This window comes from Planococcus citri, chromosome 2, assembly GCF_950023065.1.
Source record: "Planococcus citri chromosome 2, ihPlaCitr1.1, whole genome shotgun sequence".
Classification (NCBI taxonomy): Eukaryota; Metazoa; Arthropoda; class Insecta; order Hemiptera; family Pseudococcidae; genus Planococcus; species Planococcus citri.
This window is the reverse complement of record NC_088678.1, coordinates 8395574-8423508: the sequence shown is the minus strand read 5'-3', so window position 1 is coordinate 8423508 and position 27935 is coordinate 8395574. Positions and strand designations below refer to the sequence as shown.

General features: G+C 35.2%; 2 protein-coding genes across 4 annotated transcripts; both read left to right on the top strand.

Annotated features, from left to right (window-relative positions):
* Positions 1–810: 810 nt before the first annotated feature.
* Positions 811–17193, top strand: LOC135834485 (ABC transporter G family member 23-like). The gene is made up of 16 exons (XM_065348369.1): positions 811–1107; positions 3601–3742; positions 3813–3945; positions 4028–4182; positions 4261–4368; positions 4473–4566; positions 4661–4813; positions 4968–5095; positions 10314–10527; positions 10615–10789; positions 15600–15715; positions 15836–15906; positions 16004–16092; positions 16259–16435; positions 16538–16624; positions 16796–17193. Exons 2-16 carry the CDS (start codon positions 3612–3614, stop codon positions 17020–17022), a joined length of 2058 nt encoding a protein of 685 aa, XP_065204441.1. The 5' UTR covers positions 811–1107; positions 3601–3611; the 3' UTR covers positions 17023–17193.
* Positions 17194–20521: 3328 nt separating this feature from the next.
* LOC135834493 (DNA-directed RNA polymerase II subunit RPB1-like) lies at positions 20522–24091 on the top strand. Of its 3 annotated transcripts, XM_065348384.1 has the most exons (4): positions 20522–21228; positions 21335–21493; positions 21626–21775; positions 21905–24091. In XM_065348384.1, exons 1-4 carry the CDS (start codon positions 21216–21218, stop codon positions 23539–23541), a joined length of 1959 nt encoding a protein of 652 aa, XP_065204456.1. In that variant the 5' UTR covers positions 20522–21215; the 3' UTR covers positions 23542–24091. The 3 variants fall into 3 exon arrangements, with proteins under 3 accessions (XP_065204456.1, XP_065204457.1, XP_065204458.1); XM_065348385.1 differs by lacking the exon at positions 21626–21775; XM_065348386.1 differs by lacking the exons at positions 21335–21493; positions 21626–21775 and having other exon boundaries at positions 20523–21228.
* Positions 24092–27935: the final 3844 nt, after the last annotated feature.

Below are 27935 nucleotides of genomic sequence, written 5' to 3'. Positions count from 1 at the left end.
TTTTTATGGAATTTTATCGAGTTTTAACAGTGTTTTAAACAATGCAAGGTTTTGCCCACTTTTAGTGAAATTCTTGCAATTTTTGGTAAACATTCGAGTGATTTTTTTTTTTTTGTAAATTCTGAGGTTTTTATGATGCTTTACTTATTTTTTTCGCAGTTTTAACATATTTTTATATTTTTTGATCAATTTTTCTTCATTTTTGTCATTTTTCGACATTTGAGTATTTTTGCGATATTTTTTTCAATTTCATAATTTATAAGCGATACTTATGTGTATGTGAATTTTACAATTTCTTTGATTATTTATAAAATTTTCTCACAATTGTACGACATTTGAATAATTTTTCGATAATTTTTGATCATTTCCAGCATTTTTGGGCATTTGAGCATTTTTACAATTATTTTGTTCAATTTTTGTTAACCTTTTGTTTCATCATTTTTTCGAATAAATTTTTATTACTTAATTGCTTAAATCAATTTTAGGTAATTTTCAAGTGATTTTTTTGCCAATTTAGAACAATTTCGTAGATCTTGGCAGTCAACCAGCTCCTGTCAAAAAAAAGCAAAATTTCGACTCGATTTGAAACAATGTAGCCAGGAAATATATACCTACCTACTCATTTTACTATGATTTTTTTTTTTTTTAAATAATCGCAGCACATTAATGTGAACCTGTCCAGTTAATTTATGACCGTTAAAAAAAAATTTGTAATGTTTTTCTTATTAAATTTATACTTTTAGCTGGGCATTAGAATATTTTTAGTTAATTAGCTCGAACCTAATTACGTTCAGAATTCTTTAAACTTAATTTTGTACACAAAGTCACTGCTGAGGCAAACAGACTACGTGTATCAAGTGTACTGAATTCTAGCTTAATACAAGCTTTGTTGTGTACTCAGAATAGAGTACTACAAAGTATCAGATTTAATTACTTCGTCCAGATGTTGATGATTGAAAAAGTGTGATGATTTTTAATTTTAATACCATTTTTATTACAAAATCCAATTATCAAAATAATCTGATGTGACAATTGTGAATTTCCTGCTACTCTTGAACTCTTTTTTTTATTTTTTATTTTGACCTTTGTTTTTGTGCGATTAAAAAGGTGAGTACTCGTTTCAAATATTTACCAACTTTTTATGGCAGAAATCAATTTTTTTCATGATTTTTTGATTATGAAAGAAGAAAAAATATTCGTACAACAAACTTTCAGCAAAAAGTGAATAATATGATATGTACTTACAATGATGGATTGATTTTATGTCCCTGAATTTACTTAGTACCTACTTACCTACTCAAGTTCTCGTAAAGGCTATAGGTGGATAAGTATGGTGAATTTGCCCCCGAGAGCTTCAGGGTTGATATTTGCATGGAAGGTTGGTACCCTTGAGCACCTTCCGTCACGAAAGTTTCAGACCCCCAGGACCCCCCGTTTTTGAGAAAGCCCCCCTTTTCTAAAATTACAATGAAATTTTTTTCTCAGCCCCATGTAAACCGATTTTTTTAATTTTTTGGTATGTTGTAAACATCCATAAGAGGCATCCCCACAAAAAATTTCAACCCCCTCTCCCCATATTTTCCCCTCAAAATGGCGTTTTTTAGTTTTGTTTTCCCGTTTTAGCAATGATCATGATTCGGCACAAAAATGCGAATAGCATTTTTAAATGTATTTTTGACTCCTACAAAACATATATTTTTTTCAAAAAAAAATTTTTGGTGGGCCGTGGTCAAAAATTGAAAAAACCAACAGGGGGGTTAAAAATGGATTCTGGTGTAAATCATTGTTTTTGGTAAACAAGGTGTCGTTTCCATATGAATCGAACCCCCCGAACACGAATATGACGCCCAATCTTATGCTACCCTCATCCACACCCCTCCAGCGCCTCTGCCCCCTTCTCAATTTTTACTATATCAAAAGTTCAGCTATTTTCGTAATATTGGTGTCGTTTCCAAATGAATCGAACCCCCCGAACACGAATACGACGTCCAATTTTACGCTACCCTCATCCACACCCCTCTAAAGCCTTAGCCCCCTTCTCAATTTTTACTATACGAGTATTAAAAGTTGAGCTATTTTCGTAATGTTGGTATTGTTTCCATATGGATCGAACCCCCCGAACACGAATATGACGTCCAATTTTACGCTACCCTCATCCACACCCCTCCCCAGTGCGTCTGCCCCCTACTCAATTTTCACTATATTAAATATTGAGCTATTTTCATAATGTTGGTGTCGTTTCCATATGAATCGAATACGAATATGAAGTCCAATTTTATGCTAACCTCAACCACAACCCTATACAGTGCCTCCGCTCCCACCTAAACCATAAATGTTTTCACTAACTCTGATCAATCTTCTACAAATAATTACTCGGGTTGTTATTACTTATAAAAGTATGTTTCGCGAAGGTTGAAAACTCGTAAAACAATGACCATCGCAACGTTCAAACTTTAACATTCAAGTTTCGAGGTTTCCATTCGTGCCAAAATGACACCCAGCATTATGAAAATAGGTTTAGCATTTCAAATAATAAAAATTATCGAGCTGGCTGCAGCCTGAAAGGCGATGGATGAGAGTAGAGCTAAATTGGAATTCATATTCGTGTTCGGAGGAATCGATTCATATGGAAACGATACCAACATTATGAAAATAGCTCAATATTTAATATAGTGAAAATTGAGTAGGGGGCAGACGCACTGGGGAGGGGTGTGGATGAGGGTAGCGTAAAATTGGACGTCATATTCGTGTTCGGGGGGTTCGATCCATATGGAAACAATACCAACATTACGAAAATAGCTCAACTTTTAATACTCGTATAGTAAAAATTGAGAAGGGGGCTAAGGCTTTGGAGGGGTGTGGATGAGGGTAGCGTAAAATTGGACGTCATATTCGTGTTCGGGGGGTTCGATTCATTTGGAAACGACACCAATATTACGAAAATAGCTGAACTTTTGATATAGTAAAAATTGAGAAGGGGGCAGAGGCGCTGGAGGGGTGTGGATGAGGGTAGCATAAGATTGGGCGTCATATTCGTGTTCGGGGGGTTCGATTCATATGGAAACGACACCTTGTTTACCAAAAACAATGATTTACACCAGAATCCATTTTTAACCCCCCTGTTGGTTTTTTCAATTTTTGACCACGGCCCACCAAAAATTTTTTTTTGAAAAAAATATATGTTTTGTAGGAGTCAAAAATACATTTAAAAATGCTATTCGCATTTTTGTGCCGAATCATGATCATTGCTAAAACGGGAAAACAAAACTAAAAAACGCCATTTTGAGGGGAAAATATGGGGAGAGGGGGTTGAAATTTTTTGTGGGGATGCCTCTTATGGATGTTTACAACATACCAAAAAATTAAAAAAATCGGTTTACATGGGGCTGAGAAAAAAATTTCATTGTAATTTTAGAAAAGGGGGGCTTTCTCAAAAACGGGGGGTCCTGGGGGTCTGAAACTTTCGTGACGGAAGGTGCTCAAGGGTACCAACCTTCCATGCAAATATCAACCCTGAAGCTCTTGGGGGCAAATTCACCATACTTATCCACCTATAGCCTTTGGAGATTTTTCCATAATTCACGAATTTTAACCACACAGGTCGAGCCATTATGGAAATGAACGTGATAAATCCGCGTAACGATGGCAAAAAAGCAGCCATAATTGTAAAAAATGCGCATAAGTCGTACCCAGGAAACGCGATTCTAAAAGGATTAAGTTTGACTGTACCTGAAGGCACAATGTGAGTGAAATTAAAAATTGCTAAGAAAACTTATTTTCGTTATTTAATCGCCAATTCCTGTACGTTATAGATATGGCTTACTGGGATCTAGTGGATGTGGTAAATCCACCCTTTTGAACTGTATTCTTGGCAGAGGTAACCTCGATTCTGGTCGAATCGAGGTGAACTTCAAGTCCAAAGCTGAAATAGGGTACATGCCTCAGGTAAGTTCTGTATATGATTGATTTTGGAGTTTTCAGATTGATGTATCAAGAACTCTAATTCCTTCCTTTTTTTTTTTTTTAGGAAATAGCTTTGTATAGTGAGTTAAGCATCGGAGAAACAATGACGTTTTATGGGCGGATTTTCGGTATCGATGATTATGAAATTGAAAGACGAATCCAGGATTTGACCAAATTTCTCGAGCTGCCCCCAAAATCAAGAATTCTCGGAGGCATGAGGTGAATAAAACATTTGCTAGAATAAATCACGAGGAAAATAATGGTCTATTTTAATTTTATTAAATGATAATTCGGCAGCGGTGGGCAGCAAAGGAGAGTCTCATTTGCTGTTGCATTGATACATAATCCTCGTTTACTGATCCTAGACGAACCTACTGCTGGTGTCGATCCATTACTTTGTGTCAGGTGAACATTAATTTTGTCCCTCACTATGATAAAATTACAGAATACACAACTTACCCTCTAATCTTGATATTTCTGATTTCATTGTTTCTTTGCTCAATCCTCAGAATATGGGATACACTTCTGCACATGGTTCAAACTGAAAATAAAACAGTAATTGTTACCACTCATTACATCGAAGAAACTCGTCAAGCACACACAGTAAGTTCAATCGCATAATTTTTTATACCATACATTCTCCAGCTCATTCCAAATCCAACGTTCAAATCAATCAAATTGATATTTCGGAATCTAGATCGGTTTAATGCGAGATGGAAAATTACTAGCTGAAGATTCGCCTGAGCAGTTGATGGTGCAATTTAATGTTGAAACGTTAGAAGACGTATTTCTAGCACTATGCACAAAACAAACCACAGAACGAGCTAAACTTCAAAGCATCGATTACACGGTAAATACATAGCTACAAATTACAGATTTTCATATTACCTATACGAGTAAATACTTACTTACCTACAAGTAAGTATTATTCCAACATCCACATAATTTATTTTCAAGCTTCGAGAAATTCTAATTGAAGAAATCACCTTGATTTGTCCTCGTAGACTTTGGCATCATTTTCCACGCCCAGGGAAAAGACGGAAAGACCCCTGAAACAGAAATTCAAATTCTCAAAAAAAGTACTGTTCGCTCTACTGTCGAAAAATTTGAACTGGATGAAGAGAAATCCATTGTAAGTTATTAAAATAATAGAAAAATGTTTTAGTTTTAAGTACTCAATTTTAATAAAATACCTACGCGGATCTGAAAAATTCGAAGAGCATCGAAATTCACTTCAACGAGGTTTTTCTGATGCAGAATTTGGATTTTATACAATGTTTTTGCCAAGTCAAGGTCTCATTTCAAATGAAAATCTCAAAATTTTGACAAATTGAGCTGGAGAGCTAAAATTTGGACAAGGTATACTTTATTATTTTGACTTCCAAAATCGATCAATGCTGATTTCGAGTTACTCTGAAGCCTTCAGCAGATGTTTAGAAATTCAGCAGTTATGAAGTTAAATGTAGGTAACCTCTCTGTGAACCTTTTGATCAATTTGTGCTCACATTTTCAAAAATTCGTTACTTTTGTTCAAAAAGATCAAAGATTTGATCAAATCGAGGTATAAAACAGAAATTAGTACCTATTTTCGCGAATTGATCAATAGTGGTTTTGAGACGTTCTAAAACCTTATAAATAGAGCAACTTTTAGATTTTTCAGCTTTGGAAAAATTGACATAAAAAGACCAAAAATAAAATCCCAAAAAAATGTTTTGACTGACAGCCTCTAATTTGAACGAAACCACAAGAAATCGAAAGAACACATCTTGAAACTCCCTCAATTAAAATTTCAATCGCTCAAGTTCATTTTTGAATGTTTGCAAAATTTTTTGAGAATGTAAAAAAAAACTTTTTCCATGTAAAAGCTTTTTTTTTGAACCAGTTCAATTTTATCCCACTCCTCTAATCTGCTAGAAAACTACCAACTTGCAGGATCGAGACTCGAAAATGCATCAAGTGTGATTATTTTCTATCAGTGCCTAAATTCATTTTTACCCAAAATGAAAAATCGCCGGAGGTTTCAGAATGGTCTAAAAGGAAAACATGGTTTTAGAAGTGGAGGGGGAGGGGGGGGTGTCAAATGAAGTGATTATTCTAACTCGTTTTTCAACTTTTAAAAATTTGCCAGAAATCCGAAAATGAATTTTAGACTTTTTTAGATAAGTATAATTTTTATTTGGTTCTGAGACGTTTGGAACATATTTTTTTTCTTCAGATGAATTAACTCGGTAGGTACTTGATTTCAATTTTATTTTCCCTCACCATCTAATTGAAAAACTACCAACTTGCTGAAGATTCGTCGTCGTCGTCGAAGTCGCGCTCCTTTACAGGAGATAGCGTATATGTCCATCTATATTAGCCGGTATCTAGCGTATCTTATCGTTTCTTTCAGGGTCTTACAGGGAGAGTTGGCTGGTGAGTTTGTTGTTAACAGCTCCGATCGTTTCCTCCCTCTCGTCGATCTTCCTTGGATTTTCCCCTGTACCGCTAGCATGAAAATACCGTTTTCTCGTATTTTATGAGCTAAATACTTTAGCTTTCTAGTTTTGATATCTTCAACTACGACCTTCCGCTCCTCTCCTATTCTTGCTAATACTTCCTTGTTGGTAATGAAGTCCTTCCATGAGATTCGTAGTAGCCTTCAATAGCACCACATCTCGAAAGCGGATACTTTGTTCTCACATTCTGCACTCATGGTCCATGTTTCGCAGGAATACTTCAGAACGGTTCATACGTAGCATCGCATAATTCTCTTCCTCAGATCTATACTCATCGTTCGATTTCCCAGCACATTGGCAAGGTTGTTGAAAGCGGTTTTTGCCATTCCAATCCGTGATTTAATTTCTTTATTATCTCTGCCATCATTGTTTATCAGCGCTCCAAGGTATCTGAATTGGTTTACATTTTCAATTTCTTGTGATCTGATGTTGATTTTGACCACTTTATCATCTCCTTTTGTAAATCTCATCACCTTGGTCTTGCCTGCATTTATTTTCATTCTGTATTTTAATCCTGCACTGTTAATTTCGGTCGATCATTTTCTGCATCTCTGCTTCTGTCCCAGCAAGGATCACTTTGTCATCTGCATAGCTTATTTCGTTTATTCTCTTGCCGTTGATCATGAATCCCATTTGTTCAATTCGCGCTTCCCTCGTTATTTCTTCTGCATACACATTGAACAATCTGGGTGAGAGGGGGCATCCTTGCCTCACACCTCTCTTTATTCCACATCCGTTCTCTGAGTACTCAGTTCCAATCTTGATGTTAGCGCTTTGCTCCCAGTACCCGGTTGGCAAAGTGGCACTTTTTAGACAATCTGAATAGGGATATGACCACATATCAGTCAGAATGTATTTTCTGACTGCCAAAACGGCAATATCTGACTGTGGTTCTGAGTGTGGATCTGACTAGTCAGATCCACGCTCAGATCTCCACTCAGTGTTCTGACGAGTCAGCGCCATCTTGGAATATCAAAAAAATACTTGTTTCTAATTGGTTGATTGTAGTCAGACTGCGAATCTGACTGTCAAAATGGCAATTTCTGACTGCAGAAATGAGTAGTCAGATATCACCAGAAATTTGCCAATCGGGTACAGGTTCTTGAATATTTGCAGGTCTTTGTCATTGATATTGTATTTTTTCAGGATCTCCAACATCTTCTCATGGTTGACACAATCAAATGCTTTTTCATAATCGACGATGCCAGCAATGATTTCCCTATTTGCATTCAGTGCTCTTTGAATGATCACTTTCAGCAGGGCAATTACATCTCTCGTCCCTTTTTTCGCTACAAAGCCATATTGTGTTTCACTTAGATTTTCATCTATCTTCTTTTCAATTCTGGCATTTATGATGGAGAGTAGTAGCTTCAGTGCGTGGCTCATCAGTGCGATAGTTCTATATTCAGAGCATTTTTGCGAGTTGTTCTTTTTTGGTATTGGTACAAAGTTTACTGCTTTGAAGTCCTTAGGCAGCGTGCCTTCATCGTATATTTTGTTTATTATCTTCAGCAGCTCTTTTTCATACTCTGGTGTTAGATGTTTAATCAAGTCTGCTGGTATGAGATCTTCCCCCACTGCTTTGTGGTTTCTGGCTCGCTTCACCGCATTCCTCAGCTCCCACATTTCAATTCGTGGTGCCTCTTCTGTGGATGAAACTTCAATCTGAGCCGGACGTGTATCATCTGCATACAATTCTTGTATGTAGCTGATCCAGACCTCTTCAGTTTCTTGATTGTTGACACAGTACTTTCTGTCTTTTCCTCGCATATATGCTATTCCGCTTCTCCTCTTCTTGTGGGCAGCCATCATCTGCTTCACTTTGGTATGCATTTCTCTAGAGTTGTGCCTTTTCTCCAGCTCTTCTATTTCTTGGCACTTCTCCTCATACCACTTGTTTTTGGCCATTCTGCACATTCCCATGATCTGATTATTTTCACCGTGTATTTGTTACTTGGTCTGTTTTCTTTTCTTCGTTCTTCCATCAGATCCAGTATCTCTTGAGTCAGCCATGGTTTGTGTTTTCTTCTTCCTTTGAATGGAATAGACTTTTCTGCTGCTATTTTAACTTTTCGCTTCCATGTTTGCCACTTTTCCTCGATACCTTGTTCTTCTTCCAACTTGTCTTCCTTTTGCTTTTCCAGTTCTTCTTGGAATTTCTTTTGAACTTCTTTTGATTTGATTTTTGCAATGTCAAGTTGTCGGTATCGTTCTTTGCTCTTCTTCCGGCTCTTCAAGACTAGCTGGCATTTTGCAGCCAGTAGTTTGTGGTCAGAGTTGCAGTCAGCACCAGGATATGTGTGACAGTTCTTCACTGTGTTCCTGAATCTTCTTTTTACAAGTATATAGTCTATCTGGTTTCTGACTCAATCTCCAGGACTGACCCATGTGTATAATCTTCTTTCATGCTGCTTGAACCAGGTATTGCATATTACTAGATCGTGTCTTTCAGCAAACTCTACGAGCATTTCACCTCTTTCATTCTGCTCTCCAAGCACGTATCTCCCTGCAACTTGGCTGCCATGATCCTTCCCAACTTTGGCATTGAAGTCTCCCATCAAAAACACAACATCATTGTTTTTCGAGCAGCTCATCACTTCTTCTAGGTCATTGTAGAAGTTGTTGATTTCCGCTGTAGCTACTGCTTTCCGCTGTACTGCTTTCCGCTGTTGGCGCATAAACTTGAATTATCACCATTGGTTTTGGCTTGACTTCCAATCTCACGAGTAGTATCTTTACAGAAGTTGAATTATAATTTGGCCCTTTTCATGACAATTTTTCCAACTCTGGGAAATTTTAAAATCTGCAAAAGGTCCCAAAACAATTCGAAATCGCCATAAATTGATTAATCAAGGAGGTCAAAACTTAGGTATTAAATTCAATTTCAGCTTTCTATCTCCATATTTTGATCCCATCATTTTGACTTTTTTTTTTCTTAACAAATATTTTTTTTAAATTTCCAAAAATCGAAAAATCAAATTCAACTTTTCAACTTTGGCTCATTGGGGTATTTTTGAACGTTTTTTTTTTTTTCTATGTTCAGTCTAAAATCCTCCTTTGTAAAGATTTTAAACATTTTGGGAGAAAATCATAAACATGAGGAAACACATAGAGTAGGTTGTATATGTTTTGTGCAAGAAGGTGGTAATTAATTCTTGATTATTTTAGCACTTTACGCGAGAATTATCCGCAGGTAGGTAATTCACATTTCTAGTACGATTTCAATTTCATCGTACTTGATGCTTCATGAATATTTGTATAATTTCTTCGTTACTGGTTAATTTTAATTATGTTCAAAATTGCAAAATGTGTGGTAATTTTACACCTATATCATACCTACGAGCTGGTATAACCTTCGCCTTCGTCCAAAATGTCAAGATTTATTTGCTCGACGTAATTCTTCACTTTCATTGTCCAACCGAGCAGTGCATAAAAATTCAATTTTTCATAGTCTTGCAGCGTTGTTTACTTTCTTCTTCTTCTTTTTGAATGGGTCTGAAATCATGAGAAAACAAAAGATGGTGTTAAAATAAAGATAAAAAGAGTTCGAGTGGTTGAAAAATGATGGTATTATTTTTTTTTTTAGACAATTTCACATCGAAATTTTAGCAAGAAATGTGCATTGAAAACAACAAATTGAAATCATTTCATTTAGGACGTAGAAAAACGAAACTGCGAATAAGAAAATTTACTCTTCTGATCCCCTCCTCCTCCTCCTCAAAAATATACTTGAGAGCGTCATTATCCAACACCTCACTCCTCAAGTCTCAACTCATTTCTTGTCTCCGCAATAAGAAATGAATAAAGTTTAGACCCGAAAATAACCATTAACCAACATTTAATATTTTACAGAACCGTACTAGTCGTGATACTTATTCCAATTTTGAACTGCTGTTTATTCTGCGCATGCGTGGGCAACGATCCTACCGAGTTGAAATTAGCTGTAATCAATGAAGAAGTTCCCCAAATCTCAAATTGCGAAACGATACCACTCAAAGGATGCAATTTTTCCACTCCACTCAGTTGTAGATTTTTGAAAAAAATGGAGCAAAAAACATACGAGTTGGTTAGACAATCTAGAATTGTTTATCTTGTTTCTCGTTATATAAAATAGTAATATCACTCAAGTTATGTTTATTCGTGTTATTTATAGACTGAATATTACGATATGAACGAGGCCAGAAAAGCTGTAAAAAAGAATAAAGCTTGGGGTTTGATATATTTCCGGAAAAATTTCACAGCTTCGTTGCATGAACGACTCGATGGAAAAAACGTGACCGAAATTGCTTATGAATTGAGCAATATCCAAATATGGCTGGATATGTCCAGTAAGTAAATGAGAGTAGATCGCCAAAAAAAAAGTTGGTGGGTTTTGATCAAATTCAGCAAAGACCTTCATTTTGAGTCGAAAGTTACTCAGGTGCCCCTGGAGAGAGAGGATTTGCGAAGAAAAATTTTTTAAAACACGAATTTATTCAAACATAAATAATTTGCAAATTTTTAAATGCTGAGTAGGTAGCTCAAATATTTTCATTTTGGATTGGGTAATTTTTCTCAAAACAGGTTGGGTTTGGGTAGTGAAAGGAGAGAAAAACCACAATTTTTTTAAAAATAGGCAGTAGGTACAGAGAAACAACAAAGCCGAAATAAAAATTCCAATTAGTTCCTATCTGGCTACCTGCTTACACATTTTACTCATTCATAAAACGTCTGAATTCGTAAAATATAATTACGTCCTGCTTCTAATTAATTCTTCAATTAATTATAAGTAGATAAAATTTCGTCAACAAAAGTACGATTTGAATTTTTTAGGTGATAGACCAGGCAAATAGCGGTTTTAAAAAGGAAAAAATTGGCACATTAATTTTTTCTTCGGGAATGTGTTCAGATGAACCCCCTGAACTACCAAAAAAAACCGACCCTCCTATACCTGGAGGCTTGGAGCTAATTTTTTTTGGAGGCTAAAACCGGTTGCGATTCATGTTTTTTGCGTTTTACTCCGCAAATATTAGGTTTACGATAAAAAGTACCATGATAAAAAATGATCCCCTTCAAATTCTCTACAATTTGATACTACGTTCGATACCCATCCCTCAAGAGGGGTGTCTAAAAAAAGGGGCGGAAAGAGTAGGTGTTTCAAAAAAGGTCAGTCCAATAAATTGATCAAAGTTACCACTTAGAATCATTCGTTTTCGCTCTAATTTTTTTTACAAAGTCTACTCACCCAACTATTAGTCACACCACCATTGATTGGTCTTCATCCCTCCCTGGGGGTTGGTGGGGGATGCTTGATTTTTCTAGTAACACACAACTGAATCATATATTTGAAAAACGAATCTGGACATGCGATATATCGAATAGTAGGTATGTTTTTGAGGTCGCTGAATACAAATAACAACTTATTTTCTGGGTCCAACTCCTCAAAGTCTCTCTAATTTTGAAAAATCGTGAAAAAATCGAGTGATATATCGAGTTGTATGTCGAGGTCGCTAATTACGAATATGAACTTATTTTTTGGGTCCCACCCCCCAATGACCCTCTGTGCCCTAACAAGGAGGCCAAAATTTCAAAAAGTCATCAAAAAGTCAAGTGATATATCAAATGGAATGTTTTTAAGGTCACCATCGAGCACAAATATGAACTTATTTTTGAGTCTCGCCCCACAATATCTCTCTGTGCCCCAGAAAAAGGGCCAAAATTAAAATAATTCTGTAAATTCATCTCAAAAACACTGACTGGAGTAACTTTTGGAGGGAGAAGGGGAGAGGTGGAGGTATTACCAAGGTATTATCGGGATCGCTATATTCAAAAAGTTTGACCGATCATTTTGCAAACAAAACATTTTACATTTTTTCAAGATTTTTTTTAAACGCTCACTCACCTACCAGTTTTTGATAATTTTTTAATAGAAACTGAAATGGAACTAGGACTTTTACCGTGTTGTCGAATTTCATCGAAATAAAATGTACAGATAATCATCCAACTAATTTCTATTTTCAAATTTTGCCTAGGTACGTGCCACTCGAATTATTTTTTTATGTGAAATTTAAATGAAATTAATTATTTATAATGTTTTTTTTGCTGGAATGATACTTAAATAAAAATAATGAGTACAGTGGTTGCCGCCTAATGTGGACGGGTTTGGGACGGAGTGGTTGCTATTCTATTAACTGAAGTATTCCAATAAACGAAAAATTAAAAAAAAGTGATTTATTATTATTAAACTTGTACATATGTATACTGCATATTCATTAATGCTACCTAAAAGCGTAGGTATAAAAAGGTGGAAAATTTTTGGCGAAAAGCAAGAATGACAATTTTAGCAAAAACATGCGAGACTTTTGAATTTTTGGAAAAAAAATAAAATCTTCAGCAATTGCCAGAATTTATTCAAAAAGCAAAAATGTGGCAATTTTGGGAATTCTTGGCAAAGAAACGACAATTTTTCGTATTTTTTTTCGAAAAGTGAGAATTTTTGTAATTTTTAGGTAAAAGAACGACACTTTTTTGAAATTTTTGGTGATTTTCTGAAAATCATTCAACCTATTGGTCAAAACTCTTAAGGTTCGGTTAGGTTAGGTTTTTCCCATTCCATTAACCGACTTTATTCACCTTCGATTACCGCATAAAGCGAAATTTTTCAATGTAAAGAGTTACAACCGTTCCGTCTCAACGACTTTCCATTCTAATTAAGCGAATTATTCTAATAACCGCAATGATAATAAGCGGCAACCGTGCATTTCAAAATAGAATCCCGAAAACATACAATTTGGTGTATCACACGACTTTTCATGATTTTTCAAAATTTTGGCCCTTTTTCTGGGGCACAGAGAGACATTGTGGGGCAGGACTCAAAAAATAAGTTCATATTTGTGCTTGGCGACCTCAAAAACATTCCATTTGATGTATCACTTGACTTTTTGATGATTTTTTTGACATTTTCGCCCCCTTGTTAGGGTACAGAGGGTCATTGGGGGCTGGGACCCAGAAAATAAGTTCATATTCGTACTCAGCGACCTCGAAAACATACTATTCGATATATCGCATGTCCAGATTCGTTTTTCAAATATATATGATTCAGTTGTGTGTTACTAGAAAAATCAAGCATCCCCCACCAACCCCCAGGGAGGGATGAAGACCAATCAATGGTGGTGTGACTAATACAGGGTGTTCCAGAATAACCTTTCACTTTTGTTTTATTAGTAGCTCTGAGAGAAAAATGGTTACGGAAATTTTTTTATAACCAAAATGAAGTAGAAATGTGCCGTTTTTAGACCATATATTTGAGTTTTCATTATAAATTAAGTTTTAAAAATTATTCCACCAAGATGTTTTCCATCATTTTTGACACAATCGACCAAACGTTTTTTAAAATTATTGAACACTTTGTTGAGCATTTCTCTTCTAATCAGTCTTGATTCACGAATAATATTATCTAGGAGCTGTTTCAGAGTCCTAGGATCATCTTGATATACTTTTGACTTGAGGTAACCCCATAAAAAAAAATCACATGCTGAAAAATCAGGGGATCGAGGTGGCCATGAAATTTCTGTGTTCAGCGAAATTATTCGATGACCAAAATGCTCACGCAATAAAGAAATCGTGTCCGTTGCGGAATGACAGGTAGCGCCATCCTGTTGGAACCAAGTAACTCTATACTTGTGTCTGCGTTTCAATTCAGGAATGAGAAACTCGTTTAACATTTTGCGATACCTCTCACCGTTCACCGTTTCATCAAACACATACGGTCCCACTATACCGAATTTAGCCACGCCCATCCAAACAGTCAACTTAGCGGAGTGTAGAGGTTTCTCGTGTATTATCATCGGATTCTCTGTCGACCAGTAGCGCATATTTTGTTTATTCACATCACCGTTTAGATAAAAATGAGCTTCATCAGTAAAGAGTAACGAGTTCAATGGAATCTCACCAGTATCAATTCTTGTAAGCATATCCTCGGCAAATGATTTTCTTCTCACAAAATCAGTTTTTTGTAACTTTTGAATGATTAAAATCTTATATGGATGGAAACTGAGGTCTTCAGATAAAATTCGTTGCAGAGAAGTTGGTTTGATTTTTAAATTTAACGCTCGTTTACGTATTGAAGTGGTAGGGGTAGTCTGTACTGAATGCCTTACTCGGTCCGTTGTTTCTGGCGTTCTTACTGATCTTTTCCGACCTGTAGGCTTATTTTTACAAGCATGAGCGGTTTTCTCGAAGTTTTTTACCCATAATTTCACTGTTGGCCTCGATGGCACTTCACTTTTACCGGTAAGTTTAAAATGTTTGCGGAAGGCACGAATTGCACTAATGTAAGAGTCATTATTTTTGAAAAAGGCCTTTACAATAAAAGCGCGCTGCACAGCCGTCCACTTCTCCATGGTAAAAAATTAATACTGAAACATAATTCGGCATGTGTTGGCTACCTGGAACCGCTTTTACCATTCCCCTAACACCATTTGAACGCAGATCAGTGCTCACCAAAATGTGAAAGGTTATTCTGGAACACCCTGTAGTTGGGTGAGTAGACTTTGTAAAAAAAATTAGAGCGAAAACGAATGATTCTAAGTGGTAACTTTGATCAATTTATTGGACTGACCTTTTTTGAAACACCTACTCTTTCCACCCCTTTTTTCAGACACCCCTCTTGAGGGATGGGTATCGAACGTAGTATCAAATTGTAGAGAATTTGAAGGGGAACATTTTTTGTTATGGTACTTTTTATCGTAAACCCAATATTTGCGGAGTAAAACGCAAAAAACATGAATCGCAACCGGTTTTAGCCTCCTAAAAAAATTAGCTCCAGGGCCTCCAGGTGTAGGAGGGTCAGTTTTTTTTTTGGTAGTTCAGGGGGTTCATCTGAACATATTCCCGAAGAAAAAGTTGATGTGCCAATTTTTTTTCGCCCTCACTTTTTTACGTTATTTTCCCGCTCTACCATGTTTCTAATTTTTTTTTCTTTTTTGAGAATTTTTGAATTTTCTTGAGATTTTTCAACACTTTTGAGAAAATATAAAAAATATTTCAATCTCCAGATAAATCTTGAAGGTGGACCACACTGATATCGATTATAATTAAGAAAGGGATCACTGAGTACCCAGTTTAGTTTCAACTGACCTGCTTTGTTCTTTGATTTAGATCAATATATTGGTGGTCTAATAAAAAGAGATGCTTGGAGCAAATGCGTGGAATTTCTTCAAGAATTGTTTCACGATTGTCGTTGGTCAGCTACAATCGCTAGTGAGCCTATTAAAGTACGTAAAATACCGATTCGTATTTTAATTCTTTGCTTAAAAGATTATTTTGTAGAATAAGTAACTATCTATAGCATCATCGAATTTAGATAAAAATTCAAATACATATGTTGTATGTAGATGGAGAAATCAGTCTACGGCGGCAGTAATCCCACATTTAGACATTCTATAGCATCGAATATACTCGCAGCGTAAGTTAATACCATTATTGAGTGTCACAGTATTGCGGTCTCGTTGAAGTGTAATCCAATTTGAGCCTATGTTAGTTAAATTTTCCTGAATTTCTAGGTTTCAGTTTTATTTACCAATGACTTTCACGATAGAATCCATAATGATGGAGAGAACTACCGGTTCGTTGGATCGAAATTTGATTTCAGGTATGAATATACTTAGTAAGTAATTTTACTTTTCCAACCGATCTGATTGATATCAAATGAGGTTGCTCGAAAATGAAATCAAAATTGGATGACAATATTACGAATAAGCATGCTCGAGAAAATTGTTCAAAATTGATGACAAGATGTTTTTTTTTTTTCACCACAGGAATGACAGTACTTGAAATCGCAGTTTCACTAACGATCATTCAATGGCTTGTTTTAACTATGCAAACCACTTTCATGATGTTGGTGTTATTCGTCGCTTATGACAATCCTCTAGAAGGGAATTTAATCTCGATAATACTGCTTCTGGGTTTCGCTGGTGGTTGTGGCATGTCCCTCGGTAAGTATACCTACTGATTTTGATTTTGGTATCTGTACCGAAAAATCAAAAATTTTGGAATTGGTTCGCATTTTATGTTTATTTCTTAATTTTTGTACTCAGGATTTCTCATAGCAGTTATTAGCACCAACGAACAACAAGCTACTTTTATGGGTATTGGCACAACGTTTGCAATATTCTTATTATGTGGTAAGGACATCAACTATCTCTTCAGAATAATATACCTGATACTGATACATGTTCAGAATGGGCAGCATGAACTTGAGCTTAAAAAATACCTATCCTTATAATAATATTTCACCATCTCCTTCATTTGTGTTTCAATTAAGTATACTTATATTTTTTTTCACACGTACCTAGGGACGATGTGGCCTTTACAAGGAATGCCTGATGTTTTACGACATTTCAGTTACCTTTTACCAGCCACTCAGAGCGCTAGAGCATTTGAAGCTCTATCCGCCAAAAGTTGGACACTAAGCGATTCCACAGTGTATGAAGGATTCATCACGAATTTCGCATGGAGTTGCGTATTTACAACAGTATCGTCGGTAATTGTGTCAAAGGGTAAAGGATTAGGAACAAAATAAGATGCAAACTATAAGAAATGTTTACCTAGTGGAAAATGCTGACTCGATGGATAGACCGATTCTTATCCTAATAATTTTTGTACTTAGGTATCTACGAGTATACCTACATTTATGCTGAATTTTGAATTCCTATCTTGCACAAAAAAATAAATTTTTTAATAATGTAGCTGATATTTCAAGAACTTACTCATTTGCACTGATATAAGTTACCTACCAAAAAAAAAATTTTAATAGTGTTAACAGATGAAAATGAAAATCCACAAAAATGGAGTGAATCAAGTAGGTAATCATGGAAAATGTCAGAAAAGCTGTTTAGGAATTGGTAGTTCGGTATAATATATTTACCTATATATATGAAATTTTGTTGCAAATTTTTTTTAAACATCATCTTCCCCAGAAGATTATTTTAAAAATGAAAATTTTAGCCCTCCTACTGAAAAATCGGGTCTTACTGGGAAGCCCTCCAAAAAAACAGAAATAGAACAATAATTTGTCCAAAAATTTCCCATTTCTGCTTCAGAATTCTTTCAAATCAATCGCATTTTCAAAGACAAACATCCTCCAGTCTCCCATGCATTTTCGGTTCTCTTTCATGCGGAGCCTTCTTCTCCACCCCCCTCCCCCCAAAAAAATAAGAAGAAAAATACAATAAAATGGAATGAATCTAAAGTGTGTCCAATTTTTTTGAAAATTCTCCAATTTCTGGATCTGAATTCATTCAAACAATCGCATTTTCAAGGAAAAAACTTATCTCAATTCCCAAGACAATGTTCCACTTCGTGAGCCCTCAAATATTGGAAAAAATCTACCAAAAAAAATTAAAAATAGAAAAGGAAGCAATTTTCTTGAAAATTCTTCATTTGCATGTCAGAATCGGAATTCTTCCTAATAGGTGATCTTCTTTTCAAGAAAATGAGGTACAGAGGAAACATTGCGATCGTTTTTGTTTCAAAAAATTAGAAAAAATTCAGATAAATACAGAAATTGAAACCTTCCATGAAAAAAATTTTTTCGCGAAAAAGGAATAATTATGTATGTACAAAAATGTTGATACAGAAATTTTACAAAATGTTCGCTGAATTCTATTTTTTGAGGGGTTATTTTCAAACTTTGAGAGGTTGTATACTTACTCAATCCATGAAAAGGGGAGTTAGGGTATTTACAAGGGTTTTGAACGAAAATGAGAAATTTTCAAACATTTTTTTTTAGTTTTCTTTCTCGACTTTTTAAATTGATGGACGGGGGGGGGGAGAGGCTCCATGCAAAGAGACCAACATTGTTTGGAGATTCGAAGAAGTTTTATTTCGAAAGGGAGGAAGGATTATTAAGAAAAACTCTCACCAAAAATGATTTTGCTCTCCTCTTCCTTTCCTAAATGACAAAGTACCTACAAGTACAAATGCATAAATGGTCTTTAGCTTGAAGTCCTCTGCAGGGATCAATCCCAGCCTCCATTTACGTTTTTGAGTACAGTATAGAATTTCTTGGTAAAAATATGATCCCAGCGCAAAAATATGCAAGAGAATATAACAATTTCCCTCCAAGTTTCCTATGACACCTTGAGCATTTCAAGTTTCAGTTTTCATTTTCAGTGAAGAAAAAAATGAAATGGGGGCAGAAAGAGAAAAACTGGAACAAAAACTGGAACCGAAACTAGAAACAAAAAATTGCACTGAAACAGAAATTCGGTGATGGCAAAACTTTGACATTTCAGTTCAAGTTTTCAGTTTTCAGTTTCAGTTTTGCTTTTTTCAGTTAAAGTTTTTAGTTTCAGTTTTCATAATTTCTTGAAGTTCAAATAAAGAAATGAAAAAAGATGAATTTTTCTTTTCTTGATGAATTTTCGTACACTAATTTGCCACTTGGCAACTAAAACTTCAATTTTCAAATTTAAACTCAAAAATAATGAAGAAATAATATGGGCATCAATTGCAGAGATGGCAAAACTTTTAGTTTTAAGTTCAAGTTTTCAGTTTTTAGTTTCAGTTCTATTTTTTTCAGTTTTCGGTTTCAGTTTTTCTCATTTCAGTTCTAGTTTCAGTTCTATAGTTTCAAGTTCTCCATTTTAGTTCAAGTTTTATTCAACGAATCCTCATTTCAATTTGTAATACCTAAAATAAACATTCGAAACTGTAAAAATAATAATAATATTTTTAAAAAATGATCAGTACTCCACTTTTCCAAAGAAAAGTCGTAAAAATGTGCACAACTGAAAAATTGAAGTAGAACTGAAACTGGGACTTGAATGAAATAGAACTGAAATTGGAACTAGAACTATGAACTCGAAAAAATAAAATAAAAATAAAGTTAAAATTAGGACTGGAAGTAAACTGATTTCAGTTTTCCTAAACTGTTAATTATTCAATTTCTTCAATTTACAGTTTCAATTTTGGTTCTTCCATTACTTTTAGCTTCAGTTTCAGTTTTGTCTTTTTTTGTAAATGAAAATCTAAATTTTCGAGAACAAAAACGAGCTACAACTTGACAAGGAACGAGAAAATGATAATTATAGGTACTTTATACTTACAATGTTGTATGCTGTATTATAATTCATACTGAACGAATTTTGTGCCCTACTTGAAATATGCTGATCAAAAAACATAATACTCGTAGGTAAGTCAAGTAGGTACTCCCCAGAATAGCTCTAATTGTGAAAAGACTTTAAACAGTCCACAATAAAACCAGGACTCCGTTTTTAACAGGCCAAATCAATTTCTGCGCCTTCAACAGAAATCTACAAATTCTAGGGAAATAAAAAATGGAACCCACGAGGTTCCATAATGGCTGGAAATGGTAAAATCAGCGGATTTTTAAAATAAATTTAATTTAACTGAAAATCGTTTAGTTAAAAGCGTAAATCGAACAATCAGTTTATGCAGCTGAAATTTTGATAATGAGGATTTTAGACAATGCTTCTTTTAAAAATACAAATTTTTGGATTTTTTTGCTCTCGCTTCGTTTGGGCCTCCGAGTTTTTTTCCAAAATTGAGATCGAATTATTATAATAATCTATTAGGTATTCAAATGTGTAAACCTCCCTCCCCCCAAAAAAACCCAACACATTTTTCAGCACAAAAAACATTGTTTTTCTACTTCTCGAAACTATAGCTTTTTGATTTCACCCTGCTCGAGCCTGTTTGCTTTTCATTTTCAAAATTAAAATTTTTAAAAGCCCATCATTCAAATTCTAAAATTTTGAGATAAAAAAATAAAAAATTTCCCCTTTTAAAAAACATTGCTTTTTTACCTCTCGAAATACGAATTTTCAAAATCTTTTGACCTCGCTTAATTTGCTCGGATCAACAATTTTTTATGAGCCTCGATGCGAATTATATCAATTAGAAAAATTGTCATTTCATCGTTTATTTCAATTTAAAAACTCGTAATTTTATTCGGAAAAATTGGTATTTTTTTCTCAAGGCAAATTTTCATTTCCCCTACAAAAAAAAAAAAAACAACTCCAATTTTGTTCCTGTCAACTTGGTTATCTAATATTTGCGAAACTCAATAAAAAGACCAAAAAAAAAAAATCAATTGCACAATTTACATTTCAAATATAACGAACCTGAGAAAGAAACAGGATCGAGAATTTGAGAACAATTTTAAAGGGAGAGGGGATAAAATTTTGAGAACTCCATTCGGTGCATCCTCCAAGGGCCCCCAACACTGATCCAGTTCGCGCCAGAATTTTTATTTTTTCAGTTTAAAATGATAAAATTATTTTTAGTTTATTCGATATTCATTAATTTCATTCAAAATCCGAATCATCCAAATTAAACTAATTATTCTAATTAGGTAATTATTCAACATATTTAATTCAACTGCTGACGTAAGTGCATTAGTGCAATCTATCTCACGATCAAACACACGTCAAATGCAAACGAAACTATTTATCTCGATCCAATCCACCAATCAGATGTTGTCTTCGTGGATTCTGAATTTCTGATTGGTTCGCTCAACGTTAAGTGTTTTTGTTATCTACTTACTGATAACACGTGTATTGAAATTTCCCGGAGAGGAGATCGCGTCGTTGTACGTTACTTTCGTTTTAGAACTCAAACTACGAGAGTGATTACTGATAATACTCGTAAGTTGTGCACGTTATCGTAATTTTATAACGTAAATTAGTTCACCGTGTACGTGGATGAGGATTTAAAATATCAATCGACCGTGTTTCAATTTCAACATACAAAATGCCACAAAGACGTAAGTTGATAGGTACAATTATAATTCGATCAATTATATCAATATTAATAAAGTGTTACAATATTATTCTCTGGGCCCAATAAACTGATTTCATTCTGTTGAATAGTCGTACTGGCCGAAGAAGTCGTATTCTTGTGGAATAAATTCGATAAACTGAAAAGAAAACTAAGTCGAGAAGATCGAAAAAAGTTATCTGTTCGTTGGGTTCATGCAGTTCGTAAAAATTTACTCTTTTACAAAAATGAAATCGAACGTATCAATTCAGGTACTTATACTGATCTAGACAGACACAGCAAACACTAACTACGTACTTAGCTTTTATCCTGTTTCTGGTAACTTATTCACATGTTCAATAATTTCTATTCGTTCTTCTGTGCATGCACCTATATTTGCGAAGAATTCGTTTGTACGAACGGGACGTTATGGAAATATCAATCGAACGAGTTGAAAAATATTTTGATCTGTTTGAATCGTATTTTAATCAATTTGCTAGAAAAACGAAAAGATCGCGAGTTGAATATTATCATACTAAAACAGTACTTTATGGGTAAAAATTAATACTCGAGTATTCCTCATTATACGTTTATCTACTAATCTAACTATTCTATTTTATTTCTTTGAACTTTGAATTATAATTATTTGAGAAACTCATTCGCATAATTTATCTGTTACACAGGTCTCTGCAAACGATTCGCCATCAAACTGACTCGGTTACCGAAGTTCGTTCATCAGAAAAAACCCGTCAAAGTGGCTAATTCAAGAAATGGTTTAGTAATCTGTAACCCTGCAGAAATCATCATCGACTTAACTCCAGTATCACTACCTTTAGAAATAAACGAGCTCCCACAACAGCCAGCAATTGCGACCAGTACGTCTCCTGAAACTCGTCCACTCATCTTACAAAACGAGCTCGAAGAAGAAGAACAGCCAGCAATTGCGACCTGCAGTACATCTCCTGAAACTCATCCTTTCGCCTTAGAATTACTCAAAGTGGACGAAAGTACGCGAATGAATTGGACGTTAAAAGCTGCGAATCGAAAAATCGCTCAGCCGAAGAAAAAATCACTAAAACTGGAACAAAGTACACGGATGAAATCGTTTGAAGCCCCTAATCGTGAATTCGCTCAGCCGGAGAAAACATCTTATTCTGAGAGACTTTCCCAGATACGAGCTTCGTGTAGGAAAAAGAACAAATCATCGTCCTTGTCGCAGAATTATTGGGCTGGTTCGTCGTATTCGTATTCTTCTTCAGCATCCAACTCGAAGGTGTCAAGGTGTGCCAAAGTGCTGACTTCGGGATCGTCAGGAAATTCGCAGGCAGCTCCTTCGCGTTCGAATGATTTAAAATCTGCACCTCGTACTTCTTCGTCGAGGGATCCAGGGTCTCTGCTTAGGTGTGCTTTAATGTCTCGTTTATCTTTGTTGACCGATCAAAGTTTGCATGCGCGTGTGCGTGTGTATGCTGAAATGTTTCGTTCATTGCCACCAGGATGGCTTCCAGATGTTCGAACGTCTCCTCTTTGCATTCCAACATCTCCAGGATCATACTCTCCATCGTCTCCTACGTACACTCCGACCTCTCGTGTGTACTCTCCAACTTCACCGTCGTACTCGCCGACGTCGCCATCTTACACTCCAACGAGCCCTTCGTATTCACCTACCAGTCCTTCGTATTCGCCAACGTCGCCGTCTTACACTCCAACGAGCCCTTCGTATTCACCTACCAGTCTTTCGTATTCGCCGACGTCGCCGTCTTACTCTCCAACGAGCCCTTCGTATTCACCTAGCAGTCCTTCGTATTCGCCAATCAGTCCTTCATATACACCTACATCGCCGTCTTTCAGTCCAGCGAGTCCTCCGAATTCGCCTATCAGTCCTTCGTATTCGCCTACCAGTCCTATGTATTCGCCTACCAGTCCTCCGTATTCGCCAATCAGTTCTTCATATACACCTACATCGCCGTCTTACTTTCCAACGAGCCCTTCGTATTCACCTAGCAGTCCTACGTATTCGCCAACCAGTCCTTCATATTCACCTACATCGCCGTCTTTCAGTCCAGCGAGTCCTTCGTATTTGCCTACCAGTCCAATGTATTCACCTACATCGCCATGTTTCGCTCCAGGGAGAATTTCTTCGTCGAGGTATACACCCAGCTTACCGGATGGACCGATGTCTTCGCCGACCAGTCCGCGAAACAGTCCTATCAGCAGTTCGCAGCACTCGCCCTCCAGTCCTCAAAATGCACCATCGAGTAAGCAAAACTCGCCCTCGAATCCGAAATCTAGCCCGAAGTCAATTTGGTCGCCCGATTAGCCCTTCACATTTGATTTTGAAACGAAGTTCAGTCTCGGGTGCTCTTGATAAGCATTGATCAAACCATCTGTTAATTTTGATTTTTCTCATCCTGAATTTTGCATATTTTAATTTTACTATTCTGACGAGTTTGTTCCTGACAACTTATTATCTATGATTTAATTTTTTCCCACCTAGTTTTAATGATACCTATCTGTCTATTTTATAGAACTGTTTTAATATATTGACGTTTGATATTTTTAAATTTTCAAGTTTGTGAGTTTATACCTATTTGATATTTTTATAACGATTTATTTACCTACATACTTATTTTTATCGTTATCTTAAGTTTGGTCATTTTATAAAACCAGAATTGAGTGAAAAATGTTCACCTTTTATGAGTATATACCTACCTATTTGATATTTTTACAACGATTCATTATTTACCTGCATATTTTTATCGTTATCTTAAGTCATTTTATAAAACCAGAATAGAGTGAAAAATGTTCACTTTCTAACATAGGTACACCTAAGAAGAGTAAAGTGGAACTGTATTAAGTTACAATAAAGTACCAAGAATATTTCCATAATTTGTTTTGCTTTCTTTTCCTTTGAATCTCTCGAACTCACACTACCCGATTTGAAAGAGCTTGTCCTCAGCTCCACCTCATTAACCAAAGTAATCAGGTTCTGAAGTTTATTTGAATTTTTGGAAAATTTTTGAAAAAAAAACTCGAAACAGTTGTTTTAAGGGTGGTGTTTCCTCAGCAGGGTTGTTGAGCAAGGAGTTTTTAGAATTTGGTCAGATTCCTCTCAACTCTTTTTCGGTGGGTACTTATTCATAATTTCATACTTCTGCATTCGATCATTACAAAAGTACCCACTAGATTCAGCGAATAGATTCCAAAAATTTTCAATTTCAATTCATTTTGTAAATCGAAAATTCCGTCAATTTCCTTAAAATATTTGTCCTTCTTTGAAGCTTCGGAGTACATGAAATTTCAAGATGCAGATGAGAATACATGGCTCAATTAGTAAAAATTCGCCATAAAATGTCATCGCCAGAAAATTTTTCCCTTGAATTTTTTCACGATTCACGAAAGAAAAATTTTAATACAACGTTTTTATTTCCTTTTTTAAACAACTTTACTTAGTAGTTTACTTTCGAAACATTTTATTTAAAATTTTGAAATAATCAGGAAAAGGGGGGGGGGGGAACTTGAATTTTTAAAAATTGTTGACAAAAGGAAGTTGATACAATTTTGGAATTCGAAGGGTAAGATGAGACGATGTAGGTAAGTACCTTGTTTCAATTGAACATTTGAATATGTATCAGCAAAAATATCAAAATCTGTGAAAATTTTTCATTGCCATCAGTCAATAAAAACATAAAAGGAATGAAATGCTATGTTTTGAACCATAAAATTTTCCTTCTCAGCTTCTTTGAACTCATTAAGGACGCTAAAAGGCTTTGAATTTATTTTCGAATTCGTTCATTCTATTTTAAACGATGCTTCACAAGTAGGTACGAGGTGCAATGGTATTGGTGATTAATTTATAAAAAGTTGGGCTAAAGAGTTGAAAAAGAATCGAACTTCTTAAAAAGAACCACTGATTCGGAGTTCGACTCTTTTTATAAAGAGTTGAGTTGAAACCCTTTTCCAAATGAGTTGAATCGACTGAAAAGTTGATTCATTACCACCCAGCTATAGTTTTGTGCCATTTTGGAGCCTCCAGCATTTTTTCAAATTTTCATAGAAAGAATTTCCAAGGATAAGGAGGTGGGTCATTCCACGTCAATTCGACCAAGAAGTGGTACGGGAAGAGGGGGGGGGGATCGGCGATTTTTTTTGAAATTTTTTTTGTGTTATGACCTTTAGAAGAGATGACCAATGGCGTAAATCTCAGCCCTCTAGCCCTTTTTTAAAGGCTGCCAAGGGGTGTCAAAGTTTTCGGTGAACCTAAAATATCATCCATTTCAGCAGTGGATTACTCGATAACAGCGATACCTACCGAAATTGAACTCTCCCATGATTAGAGGTTTTGAAAGGCTTTTTGGTGATATCATGAAAATCAGTGTTGCCACTTTTTTTGGCACCAAAAATCAGCTCGTAAAGTTTCAAAACGTATTTTTTAATCGTTCTGAAGCTCAAAAATTCTGAAAAAAATATAATGTGGACAACTTTTCATGCTGAACAACATATTAGAAAATTGGGATGGCACTATGTCGTGAAGTGGATTTAAAAAAATTGAAAGTTTGCGAAAAAATGCGATTTTTTGATTTAAAACATGAAAAAAAGTTTTGAAGGGTGAAGTTGACCCATTTGACCCCTATTATTACATATCTGTTGAAAAAGTTGAAAACCTCTTTGGCCCTTTCACTCGATGCAATGAGACTCATCACAAAAAAATCAAAATTCGAAAAAATTCAAAAAATAAACGAATTTTAAATTTTTTTGCTATGAGTGTGATTTTTATCAACTTTTTCATGAAATACGTCAGAAAGAGGTCAAAATAAGAGAACAGAATGAATTTGAACTTTTTGTGATGTTTGGAATTGAAAATTGAATTTTTTTCGAATTTTGATTTTTTTGTGATTTCTTAAAGGGGACATCCCTAAGGAACATTTTAATGTAAACTTGCCCAAAAAAAAGTTGGCCTTACTTACGAAATGGCGGCCATTTTGATTGACAGGTCAGCCGAAATTGCAGATTTTGCGTTTCAACATAGCACTTGCACGAAATTTTTCTAACCTTACAAAGGTAGGTCGAAAGATCATGAAAAAATTTATCACCTGTCAAAATTTCAAGTGCTAAAGTGCGTTTTTCGATTTTTGGCGAATTTTTGAAAATCCAATTTAGGCCAAAAATGAGGGGAAAAATCAAAATTTTACCAAATTGACCAGAAAACAGAAATTTGGGATATACCCTATTTTTGACATGTTAAATCGATTGTAAACGGTTTCAACCCATTTTGAGAAGTTCTGGAGCCTACAGCAGATTTTTGAAACTCGAAGTTCCCACAAAATTCCATTAAATTGGAGTTGTAAAGCTGATATGTATTCTAAAAACTAATTTAAATACGCTACGAAGTACTGCAGGTGAATTTCAAGTCGTTTTGGAGTCTCCAGCAGATTTTTGAAACTTTAAATTTTCACAAAATTTCATCAAATGGAGATGGAAAGTTGAAATTTACTCTACACTCCAATTTTAACACCCTCCGAAGACGACTGGGCGACTTCACCTGGGTTCAAGTCATTTTAGAGCCCACAGTGACTTTTTTGAAAATTACTGGAGCCTCCAGTAAATTTTTGAAACTTGAAATTCCCGCAACATTAATTTATCAAATGGAGTTGGCAAGCTGAAATTTACTTCGCAGACTATATGGTGGTTTCAAATGGTTTTGGAGCTTCCAGCTACTTTTAAGAAATTTCAATTTTCCAAAAAAACGCCATATGTGCCCACGTCTAGTAAAAGGGACCTAAGGGTATCTTTGGCAAAAATTTTTTTTTTTTTGATTCTGATATAAAATTTCATCAAAATTCGAATGGGACCGGTCCCAGACCCGTAGAGTGCTTTTAGAGTGATACACACGCGTTTTAAGTGAGTAAAGTCGAAAAATAAATTTTTTAAATAAATGGAATTTTAGGGTTTTGATCAAATTTTATTTTTCTTTCAGGGTAACTTGGGTGAAATTTTTTTTTTTTTTGATTCTTATGTAAAATTTCATGAAAATTCGAATGAGACCAGTTCATTTTTCATTTTCAATTGAAATCATTTTTAATAATTATTAGTTTGCACAAAAATTCATTATTCATTGTTCAAAAGCAAAAAAAAAATGATTAAATTTGATTTTCTATAAAAATTCAACTCGTAAAAATAAAAATCGCAAAAAAAAATTTTGAAAAAATTTCGCGCCCCAGGCGGGACTCGATATTTGTACCTTCCGCTCCGCGAGCGGGTGCCTTAACCAAGCGGCTAGCGCTGCTGCAAGGCAAAACGCGTTTTTCAACAATACAGGGTGTTAAATAAAGCGTGGGCAATAATTTCACAATAGATGCAACTCGAGTAGATGAACAAAAAACGTTATTATGATAAGTTGCCTATCTTGTAAAATGAAGGCGCTACGTGCTCCGCAAAACTAGAAATTTACCAATTTTGAAAAATTCGTCAAAAATAAGAAAACGTTTGAATCATCCAAGTGATGTCCCTAACCCATAGTACTCGAGTGGACGAACAAAAAAAGTTATTATGACCAATTGCCTATCTTCAAAATTGAAGGGGCAAACTTTATTCAAAATTTTCAAATTTCAAGTGACCCAAATTTGAATTTTGAAATTGTGCTGGCCCCTTCAATTTTGAAGATAGGCAATTGGTCATAATAACTTTTTTTGTTCGTCCACTCGAGTACTATGG

Coding starts and splice junctions, on each gene's coding strand:
- LOC135834485 (XM_065348369.1), top strand. CDS start 3,612: ATGGAAATGAACGTGATAAATCCGCGTAACGATGGCAAAAAAGCAGCC. Junction 4,369..4,472: donor GATCCATTACTTTGTGTCAG/GTGAACATTAAT, acceptor CTCAATCCTCAG/AATATGGGATACACTTCTGC. Junction 16,436..16,537: donor TGGTTGTGGCATGTCCCTCG/GTAAGTATACCT, acceptor TTTTGTACTCAG/GATTTCTCATAGCAGTTATT.
- LOC135834493 (XM_065348384.1), top strand. Junction 21,494..21,625: donor AATCGAACGTATCAATTCAG/GTACTTATACTG, acceptor ATATTTGCGAAG/AATTCGTTTGTACGAACGGG. Junction 21,776..21,904: donor ACTAAAACAGTACTTTATGG/GTAAAAATTAAT, acceptor TCTGTTACACAG/GTCTCTGCAAACGATTCGCC.